The sequence below is a fragment of the Pangasianodon hypophthalmus genome, chromosome 24, assembly GCF_027358585.1.
Source record: "Pangasianodon hypophthalmus isolate fPanHyp1 chromosome 24, fPanHyp1.pri, whole genome shotgun sequence".
NCBI classification, from domain to species: Eukaryota; Metazoa; Chordata; class Actinopteri; order Siluriformes; family Pangasiidae; genus Pangasianodon; species Pangasianodon hypophthalmus.
Window position 1 is genome coordinate 15,110,974 of NC_069733.1, and position 22,536 is coordinate 15,133,509.

Genomic DNA, 22,536 nt, shown 5'->3' on the forward strand with positions numbered 1-22,536 from the left:
GTCTCCTACCGCATCCAAATTTTTCCACCTTCTATATATCTAACTTATAAATACTATATCATGGGTAAATAAAAATAATACTAGCACTTGAGTATACTCATAAGGTTGGCTAGTGGTGTAGGAAAACATGATACTACTATTAGCTCTGTCAGCTTGAACCAGTCTTATGATTCTTCTCTGAGGGTTTCATCGACCGCCTCCGGAACTGCCGCTTACTGGATGTTTTTTGGTTTTCGCACTATTCTGTGTAAACTCTAGAGACTGTTAAGTGTGTGAAAATGCCAGATCAGCATTTTCTGACATTAGATTAGATTCAACTTTATTGTCATTGTGCTTGCTAGGAAGTTGGGGTCAGAGTGCAGGGTCAGCCGTGATATGGTGTCCCTGGAGGGGATGTAGTTAAGGGCCTTGCTCAAGGGCCCAACAGTGGCATTTTTTCTTTATTCTGATGTTTGCTGTGAAGATTAACTGAAGCTCTTGACCTCAGTTAATCTCCATGATTTTATGCATTGCGTTCCTGCCCCATGATTGGCTGCTGGATAAACCTGACTTAAGGTGTTGTGATGCAGTGCAGAGATCAGCACCTATAATGCCCAGATATACAGTAAATACTCCTTATCCAACGCCTCCATCTTTTATGTTTATGTGCATTTTTTATTTTTCACTATAAACACTGGATCTTGTACGAGCTGCAGTCCTTTACACTCCAAGCAGTGCTGCTGAATGCTGCTCGGGGGTCACGTGACCTCCCCCGTTATTTCCTGCCGCAGCGGTTTAGCTCGCGCTCCGCTCACAAGCTCCGTCTGCACTCTCCGTCGCTTTCACTGCATGTCAGCTCACACACACACACACACACACACACACAGAGAGAGACGCTCGCGCGCGCGCGCGCACCCGCACAAACACTTTTTCCTCCTTTACAGCCATTTTTCTTTTTTAACTCGCCGGAAGAGCAGCTCGTTCAAACTCGGAATACATTCTGGGATAAATCTGGGACTCTGCTCTGTTAACACCGGGGGGGTCTCAGTGTGTGCCGTGCGCTTTGTGTGAGGGAACTTTGTATTTATTTAGTATTATTATTATTTCTTTCCTCCAGCCATGTCGACAGCAGCTGCAGCGGCGGTGTGTGGCGCTGCTGCTGCCGGCGGCGCCGAGCTGGTCCGCGGGCAGGCCTTCGACGTCGGGCCACGGTACACCAACCTGTCCTACATAGGCGAAGGCGCTTACGGGATGGTTTGGTAAGTTTCAGACGTTTTCCCAAAACATTCCACGTTCTCTCCTTCTTGTTAGTTAAGCGTTCATTCAATCAGTGCAGTGCCAGTTATGAGTTCGGGTCCGTACACTAGCATACTAAACAGTACGGCAGACTACAGCCTCACATTATAGTGGCGCTCTATTTGTTTTTTTTTCTTGCATACTATTCAGTGCGCTTGTATGCGGTTTTGGACGCAGCCTTAGTTAGCCGTTAGATTAGCTCAAGTGGCTAACACTTTGGCCGTAGAATTTGCATACATGACTTGTGGGTGAATGTTTTGGCTTCCATACGACCGAAATATTCACTTTGGTGAAACGCATTTACCATATTTGCAGCAAATTAAGTGTGGAAAAGAAAGCTAATCGGATTTACAGGATTTGCAGCTTTTTAAAGCTAGCTAGCTAACTAACTTAAATCACTTGTTGATACGCGGTTTTACTTATAATGTGACTGTTTTCTCAAATTAGGGGCTTAATATTCAGCCCTGCATCCATTCAGCAAGCTAAAAGGATTAGTTTTGATTTTAAAGCATGCTATTCAGATGTTTGTTGAAACATAAAATGAAATATGGCGATTTAATATCTGTCTAAATGAAAACTATCATATAATATTCAGACATTTTCCTGCAATCATTCAGGTTTTGAGCTCTTTATTTTTTTCTTAGAGAGAGATTATGCTGCATAAATGTAGCTTGATTGCAGGCAAGTGATTACAGTAAGGATATTTTGCAATCATGGGTAGTTTGCTTCATGATCAGTGGTTTGGTGCAGCACTGTGTTGCAAAAGGAGCTAATGCATACGCAAAAAGTCGCTGGACATCTCCAGCAACGTCACAAAATTAATTTGCATATTCATAGACTCGTCATGGTCATTTGCATATTAACACGTGTTGCATGAAATAGGAAGATTTTCTGAAGTAATCCATTATAATAATAACAACAATGATAATAATAATTTTATCATAATATAAAATAACTTATTTCTTATTATGTCTTTGGTCATGGCAACACAAACTATATGTATTTATAAAATACTACAGTTTCTATAACGAACGTAAAAAAAAAAAAGGAAGCTGTGGTATTGAGTAGTAAAAAAACATAAAGGAAACATTATGGATGGAATAATTTGCTTTTATTGCTCACTTAAATATTGCCAAGAAGATGGCAAGTTTACAAATGAAGAACAGAGAAGTGGGACAAACGTTGGCCATCAGTGATTGGTCATTGGGAAAAACTGTAATCACTGATTGGTTGCTGAGAACAAAGGTGATCAGTGATTGGATTTTGGGAATAATGGTGATCAGTGATCACTGATTGGACGTTGAGAACAACAATGATCAGTGATTGTTTTTAGGGACAGTGGTGTTCAGTGATTGGTTGTTAGGGACAGAGTTGAGTGGTTGGTTCTTAGGGACGGTGTTGAGTGGTTGGTTGTTAGGGACAGTGGTGAGGAGTGGTTGGTTGTTAGGGACAGTGGTGAGAAGTGGTTGGTTTTTAGGGACACTGGTGATGAGTGGTTGGTTGTTAGGGACAGTGGTGAGGAGTGGTTGGTTGTTAGGGACAGTGGTGATCATTGATTGGTTGTTAGGGACAGTGGTGAGGAGTGGTTGGTTGTTAGGGACAGTGGTGAGGAGTGGTTGGTTGTTAGGGACAGTGGTGAGGAGTGGTTGGTTGTTAGGGACAGTGGTGAGGAGTGGTTGGTTTTTAGGGACACTGGTGAGGAGTGGTTGGTTTTTAGGGACACTGGTGAGGAGTGGTTGGTTGTTAGGGACAGTGGTGAGGAGTGGTTGGTTTTTAGGGACACTGGTGATGAGTGGTTGGTTGTTAGGGACAGTGGTGAGGAGTGGTTGGTTGTTAGGGACAGTGGTGATCATTGATTGGTTGTTAGGGACAGTGGTGATCATTGATTGGTTGTTAGGGACAGTGGTGAGGAGTGGTTGGTTGTTAGGGACACTGGTGAGGAGTGGTTGGTTGTTAGGGACACTGGTGAGGAGTGGTTGGTTGTTAGGGACACTGGTGAGGAGTGGTTGGTTGTTAGGGACCGGGGTGATCAGTGATTGGTTGTTGGAACATCATCTCATGCAAGAGCAACTTGGTCTTTACACACAGGTGGTGAGTCGAGTGAACCTGCTCTCTAAACTTGTATAACTAGCAGCTGTGATTTGAGCTGAAGAACCGTATCGAGTGCAGGACATTTGCTAACGGCTTCCACTCAATCTGCTGCTAAAGAGGTCTAAAAGTTGGCAACACTGGTGCTGTCTAGTATTAACATAAAAACTAGGAATATTTAATTTCTGAAACACTGTTGTGACTATAAACATACACTATGCTAGTAAACCTTCTGACAAATTCAGTTTGTTAATCTCGGTATAGTGTAGGCGTTCTGATATGTCGCAGTATTTGCTTGATTGATCCTAAAACTACAAATCTTTTGGTCTAATTAATTTGGGCCAACCATAAAGGACTGATCAGTGCATGGTATCTCACAATCACAATATGCAGCTATAAAATAAAACAGCACTGCATACATTTACTTATCTTACTATGTGAATGCTTCATAACCTAGGTTTTAATCATTTTAGTTTGTTTTTTTTTCACACAGAATCCTTGCATGCAACACACTTTTTTTGAAGCTAAGGCATTCTATAATGTTAAATATAATTCTCATATGCATTAGATGTCAGTAGATCAGAATTCAGTGGTTTGCCTCAATATTCTGCACTACCTTTATTAAAAATATTGCAAAATAGAAATAATACTGCATTTTTCTTTTGTAACGTGATATATTTTTGAATGAAACAGACTGCCTTGGCGTTTGTTTGATACCTGGAGGTAGGGAGAGGTGAATGCGTGCATGGTGATGTCATTGCACAATAACGGGAAAAATACAAGAGGTTTCTTTTAAGTGATTGATGAAGCATACACAAAAAAAGGCCAGTTTTGATTTCAGCTCGTCCTTAACCAAGTCAGAGTGCACATCCTGTCCGATCCCAGTCCGATTTCGTCCATCTGTTCTCAGTGAGAGGAGTGGTCAGGCATTGAGAGTGATCTCATTATTGGCCCGAGTCTGCTTTGGGTTCTCACACCGAGTGGAATGAATGAGCTGGGCCTCCGGTTTACACCCTGTACACTACAGAGACAACAACAAAAAGCAGCTCTTGGTGTAAACTTTGCCTACAAGCTGCAGTATGTCACTCTGTATGGACGTCTGAATTGGGAGGAAGTGGGCTGCTATCTGGACTTGGCAAGTTGAGTCCGACATGGATGAAATGGATCCCAGTGCATATTTGACTAGCACAGGCATGGAACAAACTGTTGCATTGGGTTACAAAGATGGGAAGGGTGTTCCGAAGGCCCGAGGCTTTAGTGACGGGAATTAGGATGAGGCTGTGGAGCCGGAGAACACGTCAGAGTAGCATTTTCCTCAGTTCAGATTCAAGTTAGAGGATACTAGAGCGTTTTTCAACTTGATTTCTATCATATCTGTAGATTACCAAGGACAAGAATTTTGACGCAAATTCTTGAATTGATGTGTTATCGGTGGTGTTTTCAGACCTAATGGATCTAAAAATAAGAATAAGCAGATCTTTAAAAAAAATAATAATAAAATAAAGATTTTTTTTTTAAACAAACACATAATTGTTGGTAATGTGAAGCTTTCTGCAAGGAAACATTTATTTAACATGCAGTATATACAGTATATACTTTCATACTGTATATACTGTATTAAAGGAGTCTCCAGTGTCAGTAAGTTTTCCACCACAGGAAAGTCTTCAGGACTGAGAACAGGAAAAAAAAATAAACAACTTTGGGGTGGTAATGGTAACTGCTTTGCATCGGGCCGCATCACAACATCCCTTCACTGATTGTTTTCCTAAAACAAGTGTTTTATTCCTTACATATTATATATACGTTTTCAACAATAGCATTCCAAAAATGCCCCTCCACCTCCATTATTAGTGACTTTATTAGTGTCTGTACTCACACAGATGCAGTAGTTAGAGATTAGGTTAAAAAATGCTGGAGTGTTCTCTAGAAATCTCTTTCCACATACTTGCGCTCTGTGGGAGCCATCAAGTCTTAATTATGGAGTGTCGCAGCTCAGGGAGTTCTCCTCCTTCCCCTTGAGTCCTGCAGTCCCCCGTTTGGCAGATCTTGGCATTCTGCTGGACTTTCCATCCCGCCTCCAGCACTGAATATGAAACCCTCGTTTCCTGCAGCCTCACATCGGATCTCCTGCATCATCCGAAAGCAGAAAATCACAGCGACTGCGCCTGTCAGCAGCTAGCCACATAGTAATCCAGAAACAGGGGCCAAGGTTTGGTCAAGTGTCAGGGATGACTGATCTTAAAACTGTTGTAAATAAGTAGACTGTAAGAGTAGACCCAGATGTGGTGCACTAGAGGATAAGACATTATTATTATTATTATTATTATTATTATTATTATTATTATTATTATCACAGTGCTGTTGAATTCTCAAATCCATTTGGTCAGATGGTTTTGATCTTGTGTTCTATAAAAGCAGCTCTGTGAAGGCAAATCACATGTTTATATTCATGCTCTCGTTCTACTACATTATCGTTTCTATAGTAACAGATCATTCACAGGCACTTGTATGCTGGACTCTCCATCAAAAAAATTGAAAAATGTATATATAATTGTATATAATTAATAATATAATTGTATATATAATGTGGTGATGTTTTCTGTGAGGAAACAACATTTATTTTGCATTTGTGGAAGGAGTCTCCAGTGTCAGCAAGTTGTAACTGTCAAAGGTTTTCAACATAGGAGAGTCTTCAGGACAGCGGACTTTGCAGTTTCTGTGTAACAAGCTCCTTTTTTTTTTCTGAACTACCGCTAATGTGTCATAGTTGGCGGAGAGTGCTATCCGCCCTCTACCGCATACATGAGCTCACAGACACCCACGATTGGCTAGTGTCACTGTGATTGACAGGGTTGAGAAAGTGTGCCATCCCTCCCACTCAGAGAGCATGGACAATTTTGCTCTCTTGGATGGCTGTGACGTTGTAGGGATTCAAAGTTGCGACTTCCGGAAAATAGGGCGAACGCAGTTCCGCCACTCGGGGACCAAATGAATAAAAATTGTAATCATTAGAAAATTACAGTGGTATAAAAGGATTAAAATACTTTGGGACATGCTGCTATAGGAAAATAATCAACTCCAGGGTGGTAACAGTAACTACCCTCATCACAACACCTCTTTGTTGATTGTTTTCCTATAGCAGCACACCTAAGAGCCTGCATTGTTTTAATTGAGGCTTGAGCAGCTTGAGGCCTACTGATCGGAAGGTTGTGAGTTCAAATCCCAGCCAAACCAAACTCCCACTGTTGGGTTCTTGAGCGAGATCTTTAACCCTCAACTGCTTAATTAAATCCTTTGGATAAAAAGTCAGCCAAATTATTAAATCAATAAATAAATGTTCATGAACACTCTAGGAATGTTTCTAACGGGGTCTGTTTAGTGTTAAATTGGTTTCAGAAGCTGAAATGAAAGCAGGGAGTGTGTGATGAGGAAATGTGTGAGTGAGAGAGAGACAGGAAGAATGGGAACAGGAAAAAGGGGGGGGGGGGATAGTTCGAGTAAAAGAGTTAAATGTGACAGGGTGGATTTGGCAGAGACAGTGAAAGTGAGTGCTCAGAGGGAGGGCATTCCATTTTGTTGTTCAAGATCACTGAAGCGCTGGTTCCCGTAAATGTGTGTGTGTTTGTCTGCTCCCAGCCGTCCGCATGCCAGCACTCGTGTCCATTGTGTTGGATTTGAACTCAGGGCCTGCTGTAGGTGATGTCACGTCTTGTTCCCTGTGCAGATTTGACTGTTGGGCGGAAACTTTATCTCCTTTAATGATCTCCACGCTTGTGCCAGTGCTCCTGTTTGCTTTACAGAGGTGTTGCACTTTAGCCTTCACTTCTGCCTTGCAGTTAAATGAGTCCTTAATCATCTCAGATGGTTCCTGATGGCTTGCTGCTTTGTGTATGATAAGCACCTACTCTGCTTCACACCCTTGGATGCCTGCCAGAGGAACGTGCCACTTTTTTTTCTTATATGGAGCATCCTGAAAAATCCTGCTTGTTCTGACCAGCTTCCACAAAACATACCGAGTTGGTCAAACTGGTAGACTGTCTTTACCAGCTGGTTGAAAGGAAATCATTTCTGAATTACTACTACAACAAATGCGACAAGTTATTTTTAAGAAAGTAAGTGAAAAATTACAAACATTGATTGATCAGTTCAGTGACGTAATAAGGAAGCTGGAAAACAACTTACCAAAACTGGTCTACCAGCTTGACTAGCTCGGTTGTGGTTTTGGCAGCTGGTATCTGGTCAGACCAAGCTAAATTTTTCAGTAAAAAATGTTTCACTTTCCATTTTTATTTTTTTCTCAAGAGATGTGTTTAGATTTGTAGACTTTTTCCCTAAGTAAACTAGAAAGTTTGTTTTCTCTGTTTTTTTTTTTTAATTGAAAACGAAAAAGACATGGGGCTTCACTCTATTAAACATCCATCTAAGTCATTTTCACCCATTTGTAAATAATTTCGAAGTAATGTGCATGTAAACAGCTACATGGACTTCACTTATTCGAACTCCCTCAAATGTGCGTCAAACAGCTGCTTTTGTAATTCGTCAGGGGAGTTTACAGTTAAAATGGTTTAAAAGAATACTGATACTGTTACTCAGCAGCTACTGATACTGCTACTGACTCCTCATTGTGGGACAAAAAAAATGAAGGTTTTGCATTTCACATCCTGTCATCTGTCAATTTTAATATGCTAAATAGATTATATGAACATAAAACAACTGTGCACATCTTTTTCAGCTCTCAAAACTCAGGCTATGGCTTTAAAACCATGTCTTTTAATATGTAAGGTATAACACATGACAGACCGTGCTGTTATACAAAAATAATGCACGCCAGTGGGAGGGGTGTGATGCAACAAAACGCGTAAGCGGAGTGCCGCTTCCCCAGAAGTTAAATAAATGTCTTCTAACACAAAACCTCACCATATCAAGGCCCTGTGTATAAGCTGTTATGTTATAGAAACAATAACGTATTAGAACAAGCGTATTAATATAAACCTGTCGTTCACGTTACAGCCAGAACTACCTGTGTTGTTACAATAAATAACAATAAAGCAAGCATGCAGAGAAACTGTTGCGTTGTGAGCACTTCAGTTGTGCGAGCACTGAGCACCGAGGCACTCGCTCACCACTGTTGACACTTTGCTAGCAAGTCGATTTAAAGTCTTTAATTAACCATAAAATGTTTTACTTAATGCCATGTTTGTAATGTTTATTCTGTTTGTATTCTGACAATTTGTGTTTAAACAAAAAGTAAAACAAATTAAATTTAAAATTTGTGTTTTTGCAAGTTTTTTTTTTTTTTTTTTTTTTTTTTTTTAAAACCACCATGTTTGGTTGCTAGTAGGGCTGGGCGACAGCGTAATATTAATATCATGAATAAATTATGTCACAATACACATTTCTAAGATATCGTGATATTTTTTTATTGATTTTACAGACTAACTAGAAGCAGCTGATTTGATAAGATTTTGTACTTAATCTTTAAAATAGCAAAAGGTTACAATTATTACAGATTTTTTTCTTATATGGTGGGAATATTTTTGCAAACCTATATATTGTGATGTGTAGCATAAATGTCTGTAAGAATTATGATGTGATATATTTGTCATATTGCCCACCCTAAATAGCTATTATTATTATTATTATTATTATTATTATTATTATTATTATTGCTATATGTGTAAACACTTTGAGGAAATAAAAACAATGAAAGGTAAAGCAAAGCTTAAAAAAAAAATCCAGTTGAAATCTGCATATTTGGTTTTCCTCGTGCTAACAGTTCTCAAAAAAAAAAAAAAAAAAAAAAGTGAGCGTGAACCAAGTACTTTGAAGTTTGCATGTCATTTTTAACCGTTTCAAATTTATGTAGGATAGTTTAGGATAAAATCTGATTGTATGGATGTTTCATAAATATAGTCTCCTTTCGCTTTAACATTACTGTCTATGTGTCAGTCTTATCTATATATAAAATTCCATTTTATGTGAGCGTCTGTTTGAACAAATAATATCATATGAAGGGAAAATGCAAATGCGATTGGTGCATTATAACGCGTTCCAAATATATCTAAATACAGCATCCTCTCTGTTTTACTCTACTAAATATATCACCCTGGTCAGACCTCTGTGCTTTAGTTTTTGTTCTTTCTCACTCTCTGGCTCTGTTTATGTCTCTGTTAGCGATTGAGATGCTTATCAGTGGCCTGTAGTAAAATGAGCTCTGTGTAGCCCTATTGTGTACATTGCAAAGCACTGAGACGCCACTGAGTTTATTTAGAGGTAAGGGTTAGTTTTGGAGAAGTGAACCTAGCTTCGAGCTTCAATGATCGTTGCAAAAGATGGGTGTTTACTGAAGAGATTAATGCTTGTGGTGTTGCTGATTACTAATATAACTTGTGGTTGTGTTTTTAAGTATCACTTTTGTAGCGCAGAACATTTCACACACACACACACACACACACACACACACACACACACGCCTTCGTTTCTGAATGGTGCTCTCGACCTTTGCCTTCTCACCTCCGCAGCTTATCATTCTTTGTACACACACACATATACGCGCGCACATGCACGCACGCAGAGACATGCAGAACGCTCAGTCTGACACACCCTGTATGTTAATGCACTAGACACATGGCTGCACTCACGAATGTACAAGCTCGCACCTCTACACACACACACACACACTCTTTCTCTCTCGCACTCTCTCTCTCTCTCACTCACACACACACACACACACACACACACGGTGCTTGTAGGGGGCTTGCTCGGTGGCTATTGCCAGGACTGCGACTCCATGCCAGGCACTGCTATGGTGCCAGTCGCCATGGTAACATTCCTGCCAATGACGTCAGCGTACCGCCATTCAATCTGTCTGGACGTAGTGTGTCAGGATGAGGAGAATGAGTGAGCGAGAGAGAGCTTTATTATTCCGTGTGTATGTATGTGTCTGTCCTCTTGAAACCATTTCTTCTAGCAAGCACCGGTTTTGTTTTCTATGTTTGTTACACAGAGCCGCCATTCCATGGCCAAAGGCATTAAAATTTTTTTCCTCCAATTTTCTGTTTAGTTGTGGTACGGTAAATTGTCAGTGTCGGTTTCAATTTGCACCAGTAAAGGTCTCCTGCCAGTCTCATGCCCACTTGATTTTAGTTCAGTTCAAAGGTGTCTGCCATGCAGAAATATAATAGAAAAAAATTTAAACTCCTGTCAGCTTTGAACTTGGGAGCAGCTAGGCTTGTGCGATAGAGACTTCTCCCTGCTCATGAACCGAAAGACAGGAAAAGGAGCATTTCCACCATTTCAGGTTTAAGGAGAGTAAGGGAGGAGGGTATAATAATAATAATAATAATAATAATAATAATATCACCTGTGTAGTCAGGAACTGCTGGAATGGCAGTGGCAGTCACAAAAACTCGGCCGGATGGTGTATTTTTAATGCGCCATAAAAAAGTAATAAACAAAGCAGTACATTTCTGATGTAATATTTTTACAAACCAGTTGTTTAATGTCCAACATGGCTGACATTTTCACTGTTGATCTGTTGTTTGAACATCACCATTGTTTATAAAGTGTTAGATTTGACACTTTGTTGTAGGCCTATTTAAAACTTTTAGGTCAAAGTACTCGTCCTTGTTTCCCTTTCAGCCGAAAAGTGAAAGTGCTGTGGTTTTTTTTTCTTTTTTTTTTTCTCTTTTTTCTCCCCCCCTCTTTTCCCTCTCTTTTCTCCCCAGCCCCCCCAGCCCCCCCGTAGCATCCCTAATCCGCATAGCTAACATTAGAGAAGTTTATAGCTTACATCAATTAACTAAGTCTAACATGCATTGATAGATTTATTTTCACATTAATGAACACGAAACAGAAAGCGAGGGAGTCCTGTGAATCCAGGTGAGAGAACAGGTGAGATGGGGAAGTGGGCGGGGCTTCCAGGTAAAAATAGGAGAGTTCGAAACACTTGTGCAACTGTTAGTCATTTTAAATTCATCTTTTGATTGGCTCATTTGCCATTTTTATTATGGAGGGAAAAAAGAAAACTGTGCTTTGCCACATTTTGGAGTAATAACTCGTAATAGCGTACTCTGATGTTAAACTGAGGCGTTTCTACACAAAATGCGTAACGTTTGGCAGGACTGGTAATACAATATAATTGGAGTAAATGTCACTGGATATCATGGCAGTGTAATATCTAGTAGGGATAAAGAAATCGTTAATTGCACAAACCTAATACCAACCTTCCATTTAAGATACTTCTTGAATTTATTTCTGCCCTTTTCTTTCTTACCATCTCTCTTACGTGTGTTGTTTATGTCAGCTACCTGATTTACCCAATCCTCCAAAACATATGTACACCATTTTAGTACAGTTTACTAGTGGTCATGGTGAGTAAAGTTCTACTTCGCCTTTTAATAAAGCAATGAAAGAAGCCGGAATTAGCAGACGACCTGGACTCTGACGATGTAATTGTGATCTTCAACGGTTGCCCGATGTCTACGTCTAGTGCTGTGAAAGGTCAGCGCCTGGTTAATAAGCCTGTGGTCACCAAGGTGCTGTCGATGTGAAGGCAGGCAGGTAAATGTGAGGACGGGACAGCTCATTTTAATTCTGAAGTGCTAACCATGATGCTTCTGTACTATTGCAATTGCCTACTATGCAAAGCCATGTAGCTCTCGTTAGAAGTCTTCAGGCAGCTGTCGAGCTTTCACAAACTGCACACTTGCGTTAATTTACTGCTTTCTGTGAGCACAGTGTGCTTAAAAAAATGTTGGAAATGACTTCCTATCTGCATTTCTAGCACTAGTACGATCTACGAATTGTGCCATAGAAATGCTTGACAGGCCACGCCCACTGGCGATCCATACCTATGAAAGACAATGAGAGTAATGAGGTTGATTTAAAGACTTGACTCATCTTTTTTTCCCCTACACACACACACACACACACACACGCACACTTCTGTGGTGGACTGAGTGTCAGAGCCGCAGATTGCTCATCTGGTTGTTTACAGACTGTAAAAAAAAAAAAATTGCAACCTCTTCCCCTCAAACCCTCGTCTCTTCCCAAACACACGGAGATCATTCCTCTTTGAGCCTCTTTATTTATAGACGTAGTTATTATTCGCAGCATTTTTCCTCATTTCACATTTCATAGTCTTCCTTTTTTCTTAGACCAAAGCAGTAAAGACCAAAGTGAGCTCGGTGTAAAAACTCACTACGCTCTGTTGCCGCCCTCCTTTCGCGTTGCCATGGCAACATCCTGTTGCATAACTTCTCTCTGCAAAGTCTTGACTGTCCGTCTCCGTGGAAACCATATCTCTCTTTCTTTCCCTCTTTATCTCGCTCTCTTCCATCCTGCTGACTTTTCTCATTTTTTTAATGTTTCTTTCTCCCTCTCTTTATGCTTCCACAGTGTCTCTCTTGCTTGCCATTTCTTCACTCTTCATTCCTGTGTGTGTGTGTGTGTGTGTGTGTGTGTGTGTGTGTGCATACATGGGTGTTGACTGCGGTGGTTTATATTTGCTAGGCTAATTGCTAGCCCATCCCCAAGCTGTCCACTCCCTGCAGTAACTCACTACATCAGCCTTCTGGCAGCTCGCAATTACAGCCAGTTTTAAAGATGCAATAAGCTTTTCTTTTTTTAGCACCTGATCTGAATGGGGTTAGTCTGTTGAGTTAAGAATATTGTCGAACACATAACGGCACATATTTCTTCTGGCTACTGGTAGTCTGAAATGAAATACTGCGTCTTGAACCACGAGAGTCCACATATGTGATCACGCATATGATCCTGGATCCTAGGCTTATAAAGCCTGACACATCTTCCACATATGCTGTGTGTGCCGATATTGTGCTATTCTGATCTGTTTTATGTTTTTAATCATCCAATCACAGTGAGGGAATCCAAAAAGTTTACTTGATGGTCTTTGATCGAATGGTTCTAAGATTTTTTTAATAGAAGTTTTCAAAATGGGGAGTACAAAGAGCGTTAACAGTGTGGCTACTGAAATGCTGAGAACATATATGTGGGCTTATAGGAAAAGAAACTGAGATTAATAAGCAGGAAATAACCTGTAAGCCTGCATAACCTTGTGTTCGCACTTGCAGGTGATGAGTCGCTTGTAGCTTGGCACTTGTGGGCGTGCAGAGACCACTACAGTTAAAACTTGTAGGCGTGCACTGTCTATATCTGTATATATCTTCTAAAGCTAGCTAGTTGAACACAAATGAAATAACACACTAATCAGTGTGAATTTTTGGTCGTTTGATTTACATCAAAGACGTTATGTGCTAGACTTTTACTAGCTTCATTGGCAGATTAGCGGTGTAAACTTACCGTAATAGCTGCATCCACTCACCAGAGGTACCAACGATCTCTGCTACTTTCTTCCAAGCTTTATTTTTCGTCCTAATGTCTCTATGAAGTCATGATTATAAGTTTTTCTTCCTTTTTGCGCGTCAAACAGTAAATGGGATCTACACTATATGGCCAAAAGTATGTGAACACCTGACCAATCACACCCATATGTGTTTGTTAAACATCCCGTTCCGGATATGGTCCCCCTTCCTTGTTATAATAACCTCCATTCTTCTTGGAAGGCTTTCCATTAGGTGTGGGATTTGCCCATTCTGCCACAGGTGCGTTAGTGAGGTCAGGCACTGATGTTGGACGAAAAGGACCTGTTACGTAGTCTGCATTCCCGTTCTTCCCATATGTGTTCAGTGGGGTTGAGGTCACTCGAGTTCTTCCACTCTGAACCTTGGCAAGCCATGTCTTCATGGAGCTCGCTTTGTGTACAGGGGGATTGTCATGCTGGAACATGTTTAGGCTCCTTAGTTCCAGTGAAGGAAAATCTTAATCTACAGTATACAAAACACATTCTAGACCATTGTTTGCTTTCAACTTTGTGGCAACAGTTTGGGGAAGAACCACGTATGGGTGTGATGATCAGATACCCGCACAATTTTGGCCATATAGTATAAGACACTCAGCAGAAAAGCTAATTCACTGAAGGGGAAAGGACATGGGACATGAAAGATGCATTTACTCCTGGTAGCAGTTATGCTTGCGTTAAGCCTAGGTGAATATTTGCCTGTGTATTCACATGCTTCAGTCTTGTGAGCCAGTAGAAAGGATGTGGATGGGACTGTAGTCTTTTTGGTCAGTAAAAAACTGGAAGAGCTAATAATTATTTTACATTTATTTTGCCTCATCCCATCCAATGACGTATGCTAGGGTTGTTCAATACCACAGTGTGTGTTACGGTGTAAAACAAGCGGAGGAAAGCACTATCCGCCCTCTTCCACATGCCTGAGCTCACAGACAACCATGATTGGCTAGTGTCTCTGTGATTGACAGGGGAGAGAGGGTAATGCTGTCCCCCCCAGAGAGCACAGACAATTTTGCTGTTTTAACTCTTAACTTAACTCCAGCTACGGGGCAAACACTTTTCTGTTGCCTCACTCAGGAGCCCAGGCTTTGTTGTTAATGGAAGCATCAGTGCAAACATGGAGTCCTCATCATGGTTTCTCCATGCTGACTGTGTATTGGTGATTTTTGTGTCACTAGCTCTTTATTATTTACATTTAAATATTGACAGACTAAAGCACTTTGTTAGTGGGAATAAATGAGTGGTAGATTGCGGAACTGGGGAGAGCATAATCGATTTTGTTTATCATTTCACACCTCTGAGTCTTCAGCTCTGTCATCACCACATGTGTGAAAGATGTGTCATACTAAGATGCATTGTGTCATTTTATTTTGCTTTTTTTTTTTTTCCTCTGGAGGTTGATCAAACGAGCCTCAAACTGTTTCTTGTACAATCCAGGTGTGCAACGATGGATTATGCAAACGGTTCGCCATTGGGCGTTCAGTGGATGGAGTGAATGCATTTCTGAGTTGTTTGTAATAAGTAGAGCTGAGATACAGAGGAGAAAGGGAGGACGGTTACCTCTGAGTGAGAGAAATGCAGCGAGTGTTGAAAGAGGAGACGGATCTGAAGGTCAGCTATAATGGGTGTGTGTGCGTGCCTCTGTTCTACCGTACCGTCAATTTCAAAGAGTCACTATGGCAACACACTTCCAAGCCTTTACACTGCGCTGAAGTCTGTTGTGTGTAAGAGACCATGAGCCGTACCTGATCCTTTGTGGAATTCGTATACAAGGTAGTATATATTTTTATCCAATTCAGCGACCTTCTGTTTGCAGTCCTTGTCATTTTCTCCAGGGTATCGTACAGCACGTCTTCTTCTTTTTCTTCTCCTGTGGCCTCAGAGTTCTGCTGCTGCTGCAAGTTCTTGAGAGTAGATGCCCACAACACCATGAAATATCACAAATGTCTCACCATGCACAGAACACCAAGAAGTCTTGGTCCATCTTCCAGAAACTAGGGCTGTCGAATTCGAAAGTTGCATTCAAATTTATTTTTAACTAAACTGATTTAGTATTTGAATGAATTCAAATACACTCACTGGCCACTTTATTAGGAACATCTGTACACCTGTAATGGTCTTTTTTAACTGTACATTTTCAACTGTGCAGTTGTAGTGAGTCTGTGCCCGGTGTAGCCTTGGATTCTTGTTCTTGGCTGACAGGAGTGGACCCCATGTGATCTTTTGCCCTTGTAGCCCATCTGCTACTCAAGGTTTGACCAGTTAGTGTGTCCGAGATACTTTTCTGCTCTCCGCAGTTGTAGAGTATGGTTATTTGAGTTACCTTTCTGTCAGCTCGAACCAGTCTGGCCATTCTCCTCTGACATCTCTCATCAGCAAGGCGTTTCAGCCGCAGTACTGGATTTTTTTTTTTTTTTTCTGCACCATTCTGTGCCTGTTGTGTGTAAAATCCAAGGAGACAGTTTCTGTTTGAGTTTCTGAAACTCAAATCAGCCTGTCTGGCACCATGACCATGCCATGGTCAAAGTCACTGAGGTCACATTTTGTTTTCCATTCTGTTGGATGTGAACATTAACTGAAGCTCTTGACCTGTATCTGCATGATTTTATGATTTGCACTGCTGACAAATGATTGGTTGATCTCCCTGTGACAACCTTAGGCCAAATACTAGTTTTATCATAAGCTTCACTATGTGTAAATAAATAAATTTTAATTAATTAATAAAATGAATCAACTTTAATTAGGTACAGAATTTCTTCACTTATGTGAAGTACGAGTGAATAACCTGCATTTATTCAAAACATGGGTCATTTAAAAACAAAAAGTGTAAACAGGAATACTTTCATATGTGGATTTCATTTGTTGTCTTTGAATATGTAAATATTACTCAAAATTTGAACAGTGAAATATCTATATATAAGCCTCTGGTGTAATATGACATGTTATTGGTGATGGAATAATGGGCATTGCTTATGAAAATAAGGCTTGGTTTTTTTTTCCACCCTGTTTTTCCCCGTAGTTCGGCGTATGATCGGGATAACAAAGTGCGCGTGGCCATAAAGAAGATCAGCCCTTTTGAGCACCAGACGTACTGCCAGCGCACTCTCCGTGAGATAAAGATCCTGCTGCGCTTCAAACATGAGAACATCATCGGCATCAACGACATCATCCGCGCGCCCTCCATCGACCAGATGAAAGACGTGTATCCTTTCCATGCCACTCGGACTTGTCTGAGCAGACACGAACTTCATAATTAGAACTTTAAAATAGGCCAAGCACACACACACACACACACACACACACACACACACACACACACACACATAACCACTGCTTCAATCTGCATCTTACTACTCTTGGTATCAAGGACATACACACCTGTAATTGATCCACACCCTTGCCATTTTTTGTTCCTCTCAAAACTCAGCTCAAGGTCGACTTAATCATATAGACAGATCTTATAGGCTGACCTTCTGAAAGTAGCCTGTCTCAGACTCCCTAATCAGATTTCTCTCCATCAATAAAACTCCGTCCGGTCAGACAGTCCCAATGGTTTCATTTAATGTCTGAAAGCTTAGGGTTCAACTGTCGAGTCGGACTTTTGGCGCCGAAGCTCCGTTTTTCTCTCCTTTACGCAACATAGTAGATGAGTAGGCAGCGAGCCCCGTAGTAAAGAGTTAATTTTGGCGCAGAAATCAATAGTCAGTAGGCGTTCGGTGGCTCACTGGCAGCACAAACGTTCCTGTAGAAAAGGATGAGCCTCTTCTGTTCTGTACACTCAGTCCCTCTCGTGCATCGTGCTCAGGAAGAAGCGGCTTCAAACAGCACTAAGAGATCCTCCCCCTCTTCAGCGGAGGGGTTTTTGGCTGGATGCACATATTCACAGTGTGTGGGATGGCAGCTGAAATGGCACGGGTTGTTGGAAGCTCTGCCTTGAAATGTGCTTCGTGAGATTTTTTAAAATTTTTTTTTTAAGGGTTGTCATTTTCTGTCCTGAAAAGTAGATTATAGAAGCCTGTGTTTGTGGGTTGTGTACTTTTTTTAATCTAGGTTACATCCTGATCAATGCTGTTATGAATGAGAAAAGAAACATTTCAGTTTGCGTTGGTGATGAGTTCATAATCATCATGTTTGGAAAATCAGTAGGAAGTAGGGTTTGTTTTCTTTTTCTGGTTGTTGAGTCTAATTGTCCACTGGGCTACTACAAATTTAAAAAATGACTAGCGGATTCTGGTTTGTTTGGGTTCAATTGTCTGAATCATTTATCCAAAGCAGATTCTCAGCTCAGAACCACTAAGATACCACTGCCACCATTTCTGTCATTCTTTCATTTGCACAAATTTGCTGAATGGGATATAGTCTGTAAAACAGTGATAAACATGCAAGGCTTGACTTCATGCAGGAGCATTTGAAAATGACATGAGGTTTTTTTTGCTTGAGAAGGACATCATAGGATATGTACGGGATATTTATACGATGCTCTGTGCAAGCCCTCACACCACAGAGGTGGGCTCATTAATAACCCTGCTCCTGTCCTTTAGAGAGTGTGGTTTTATAGAATTAGAATAGAATTATACTGAGAAATAACTGTGATAACATGGGACACATTGCATTGCTAGCCTACAGGAAACCACCACATAGTATAAGGCGGTTCTGAAACTTAGGAAGAAACGTTGAACCAAACACACTATTCAACAAGCGGATAGTTTTTCTGAGCTTTTCCAGTTGCCCAAACATACAGCCTTAGTTATGGGGGGAAAAAATTTCAGACTAGAAGTTTCTCTCAACTGTATACAACCCACCCTTGACTTGAGCAATCTCCAGCTACATCGTGCAGGACCTGATGGAGACCGATCTGTACAAGCTGCTGAAGACGCAGCACCTCAGCAACGATCACATCTGCTACTTCCTGTACCAGATCCTGCGTGGTCTGAAGTACATCCACTCAGCCAATGTACTCCACAGAGACCTGAAGCCCTCCAACCTGCTGCTCAACACCACCTGCGATCTCAAGGTGCACCTTAATAAGCTTATTCATTAATGCTATTTTTTTGTGTACTTAAGACAACTTAAGTAACTGATTCAATGATTATGTTCACCATCTAAGAATGCTCATTAATTCATATTGTGTTTCCAGATCTGTGATTTTGGGCTCGCGCGTGTAGCCGACCCGGACCATGATCACACCGGGTTCCTCACAGAGTATGTAGCCACGCGCTGGTACCGTGCCCCGGAGATCATGCTTAACTCAAAGGCAAGATGCTTTAATCTAATCTAAACTAAAGCTGCCTTAATTTAAGAACGAATTTAAGGAATTTAATTTTAATTGACCAATAGCAAGGATAATCTGGATTAATTTATTCAAAGTTAAAGTTCACGTATCAGAATTTGCTCATTTTTGTTCATTTCTCGGAGGCTGAGAAAGACCTGTGAACAAGGGATGTCAAAATAACCTGCAAATTTTTCTTTTCCTTCCTGAATACATGACATGTGAATTATAGTTGTGAAAGACGTGTTATCAAAGAGTTATTGCATCATGTGTGTACTAATATTCAGTTTTTAAAGCATTTGAGATGGTAAGTCAGTTGAGTTTAAATGACCTTGAGGTAGGGGTTAGGGGTGTCTCAAGCAATTCCACAGCAATTTGCCAGAGACTAATTTTTGAATTTATTAAAGAATTACACAGTATATGTATTTTTTAATATCTGTTTATAGTCACATACAGCTATGAAACAAGTAATCACATGCATTACAGCAGCTATATATATATATATATATAATATATATATATATGATATTCTGTCACTTTCTCTTGTAGGTAATAAGAGAAAATTGCAGCTTTTTATGGAGAGAAAGCAAAAATCTAAGACTTTCCCATGGCTGAAAACTCTGTTACAGCTTTACCCATGACTGTTACAGAGCGCTGACACAGGACACTCCTTCCAAAAATGTTGAAAAAACATTCACCATATCAAAGATTTCTTTGTTAAATATTCTTAGTTTTTACTATACTAAGTCCCTGTGAATTAGCTGTTACTATGGAAACGCTGAAGTATTAGTACAAGCATTAATATAAACCTGTGCTTTGAATTACCGCTAGCAACACCACCTTCTGACCAATCTGATTTAAGAATACTGTATACTGAGAGTTTTGATATTTATTCTGTTTTACTTACAGGGTTATACCAAGTCCATTGATATCTGGTCAGTGGGATGCATTCTGGCTGAAATGCTCTCAAACAGACCCATATTTCCTGGCAAGCACTACCTGGACCAGCTCAATCATATTTTAGGTACGTATTTTTTAAAAAACAAAATTCTTAATACTTTCAAATGGCTTGGAAGTAAACCAATAAACATTTATGGTCTGAAGCAGAAGGCTATTCTTTAAAACGTACAAGAAAGGGTTCAGTTTGCACACACTGCTTCATTCTGTGTTGGTGATCTCTGTGTGTCATCTGCATCAATTTCTGGCACAAATTCTCAGGCCTTAATAAATTCAGGTCCCCATTTTGCCTCCACTGCAGTCACACTCATTGGCAGAGGAATGTGTGGGTGTCTGTGTTGTTTTTAATTCTGATTCATACCAAAGTCAAATTGTGGTGAGATGTGAGAATTTTACATTGAGACCATTTCACGCTGAGAAAGAAATGAATCATGAGCTCAGAGATGTGCTCCCTGAAAGTTATATGACTATGATGCATTTAGTTAAATAAATAATTTAAGGAGGAAAGCAAAGTGCAGCTCTGCGTATATCTGACATATTTTGTGGTCAAATCTGCACACTAAGAGCCAGTTCAGCTCTCGGTGGTTATCAGCTGAAAAAGGCTGAATTGACGGTTCCTGTAAAGATAGTGCAGCCGTATCAGGTGCTCCTGTTCGCCCTTCTTGCTGATGTACAGTCAGATGCTTAACAAATTCATCAGCTTCCTGTGCAGTTTACAGTCTGAGACTTCCATCTCTGTGCTCCGAGATAAGAAATGTTCTAAGCCTGATTGTATTTAGTTTTAACCTTCTGCATATTTCACTGAAATTTTCTTTTCGTTCCCAAGTAGTCTCAGGTTGAGTAATAATGGTCCAGGAAAGCTACTGTAGAAGTTTAGTTTTGATGAATTGTTCTCTGTTGTTTGCTCCGAGTACGCTTGCACCGTGCTAAGCAGCTGATGTTTTCTCCAGTTGATTCACATTTCCTTATTTGTGTGCCAAGACAAGCTCTCCTGGGAGGTGTTTAGAAAATTTAACAGTTGAACTTTGTTAATACTGACTAACCTGGAAGCTCTGCTCCCTTCCCCCATCACACTTCAGGAACATTTTGGCCAGCGATCTCTTCTCCACTGATTTCGACCTTGAGCTGATGCAGCACCCTCAGTTTCTGACAAGCTAAATATAAGCTACGTTCATTAATGTGAAATAAAATCTATCAATATGTTTGACTTTAGCCAGCATTTGACATTTTTTATAATCAATTCAATATATATTTTTATTTATATTCAGCTGAATATGGTGAAAACATTCCCTTTTTTTTTTTTTTTTTTTTTTTTTTTTTTTTTTTTTTTTTTTAAATACCTAAAAGTGAAATACGACCAAAAATTGGAGTTTGCAACTATGCAAACTCAATACCATTTTCAATTCATCATCACTTTTGTATATTGTATTTAAAATGATATATCTTGTCCCTAGGACAAATATAAAATGGATTCCTGTTCACTACTTATGCCTTCTACTAGAGATGCATGATACCACTTTCTTTTCCGATACCAATACTGAAACCTAGAGTCTGAGCTCATACCGATACTCCATATTTTCTTCAGAAACTACTGTTTTAAAGTGTTCTTAAAGTTTATTTTTTACTGAAGTCTTTCACAGTTAAACTCTAACAAAAGAAAAAAAAACAGTCAAGTCTCATTTCCAGTTCCGAAAGTAAAGTTTTTTCCAAATCTAGTTCTAATCTTTGCCATTTATTACAGGATCCAGTATCCAATATGTTTTCTCTAATATTTGATCCACCATTTTTGCCATCTCTACTTTCTACATCGGGTATACCACAGTAGTGCTACGTAGCCCAATAAGTACATCATGTGACCACTAGAACAGCATTTGTTGGGCGTGAGGTCCAAACCAATCCATCATACCATGCCATGAACACACACTCATTCACACCTAAGGGCAATTTAGCGTAGCCAATCCACCTACTGGCATGTTTACAGGAGGAAACCGGAGAACCTAGAGGAAACCCGTAGCTATCCATTGAAGAATGACCTGAACTCTACTAAAATAATAAGTCCCTTATGCTCATACTGAACTTCCGTTCAATACACACAGCGGCTCCATAGCATAGGTTTGTGGAAGAGTAATGAGTCATAATCGTACTACCCAGTGACACCCAGAAGAGGACGGGTTCCATTTTGAGCCTGGTTTCTTCCCCAAGTCGTCTCAGGGAGTTTTTCTTTGCCACTCATTAGGAATCTAAATTTACATCCAGCTCTCTGTAACACTGCTTTGTGACTATCTGTTGTCACATGTCTGTTATTAAGCGCTATGTAAGTAGAGCTGAATTGAATTTAATTGAAACCCACACTGACATCGGGAGAGCATGCAGAGAAACTCCATACTGACAGTAACTCAAGCTCACGATCGAATGTTGGAGCTGTGAGGTGTCAGTGCTACCCTCCCAGATTCAAAAGTTCTCCCTGAAATATAAATCTTGAAATATAAATATACTTGAAAAAGTAAGGCATTGTGCATCAGATTTGAGGTACCAATTCCTCCTCACTTACATCCTCTACTTCATTCTC

General features: G+C 40.2%; 1 protein-coding gene across 2 annotated transcripts in view; it reads left to right on the plus strand.

The window, feature by feature from the left end:
• The first annotated feature begins 795 nt into the window (after window positions 1-795).
• mapk1 (mitogen-activated protein kinase 1) overlaps window positions 796-22,536 on the plus strand; it is a 26,643-nt gene continuing 4,902 nt past the window's right edge. The window contains exons 1-5 of one of the 2 annotated variants that reach the window (XM_026931406.3): window positions 796-1,238; window positions 16,761-16,943; window positions 18,566-18,755; window positions 18,879-18,995; window positions 19,920-20,034. In XM_026931406.3, the coding sequence (XP_026787207.1) occupies window positions 1,099-1,238; window positions 16,761-16,943; window positions 18,566-18,755; window positions 18,879-18,995; window positions 19,920-20,034 (745 nt within the window). In that variant the 5' untranslated portion in view covers window positions 796-1,098. The remainder of the gene's footprint in view (window positions 1,239-16,760; window positions 16,944-18,565; window positions 18,756-18,878; window positions 18,996-19,919; window positions 20,035-22,536) is intronic. The other variant, XM_026931405.3, reaches the window with a different exon arrangement.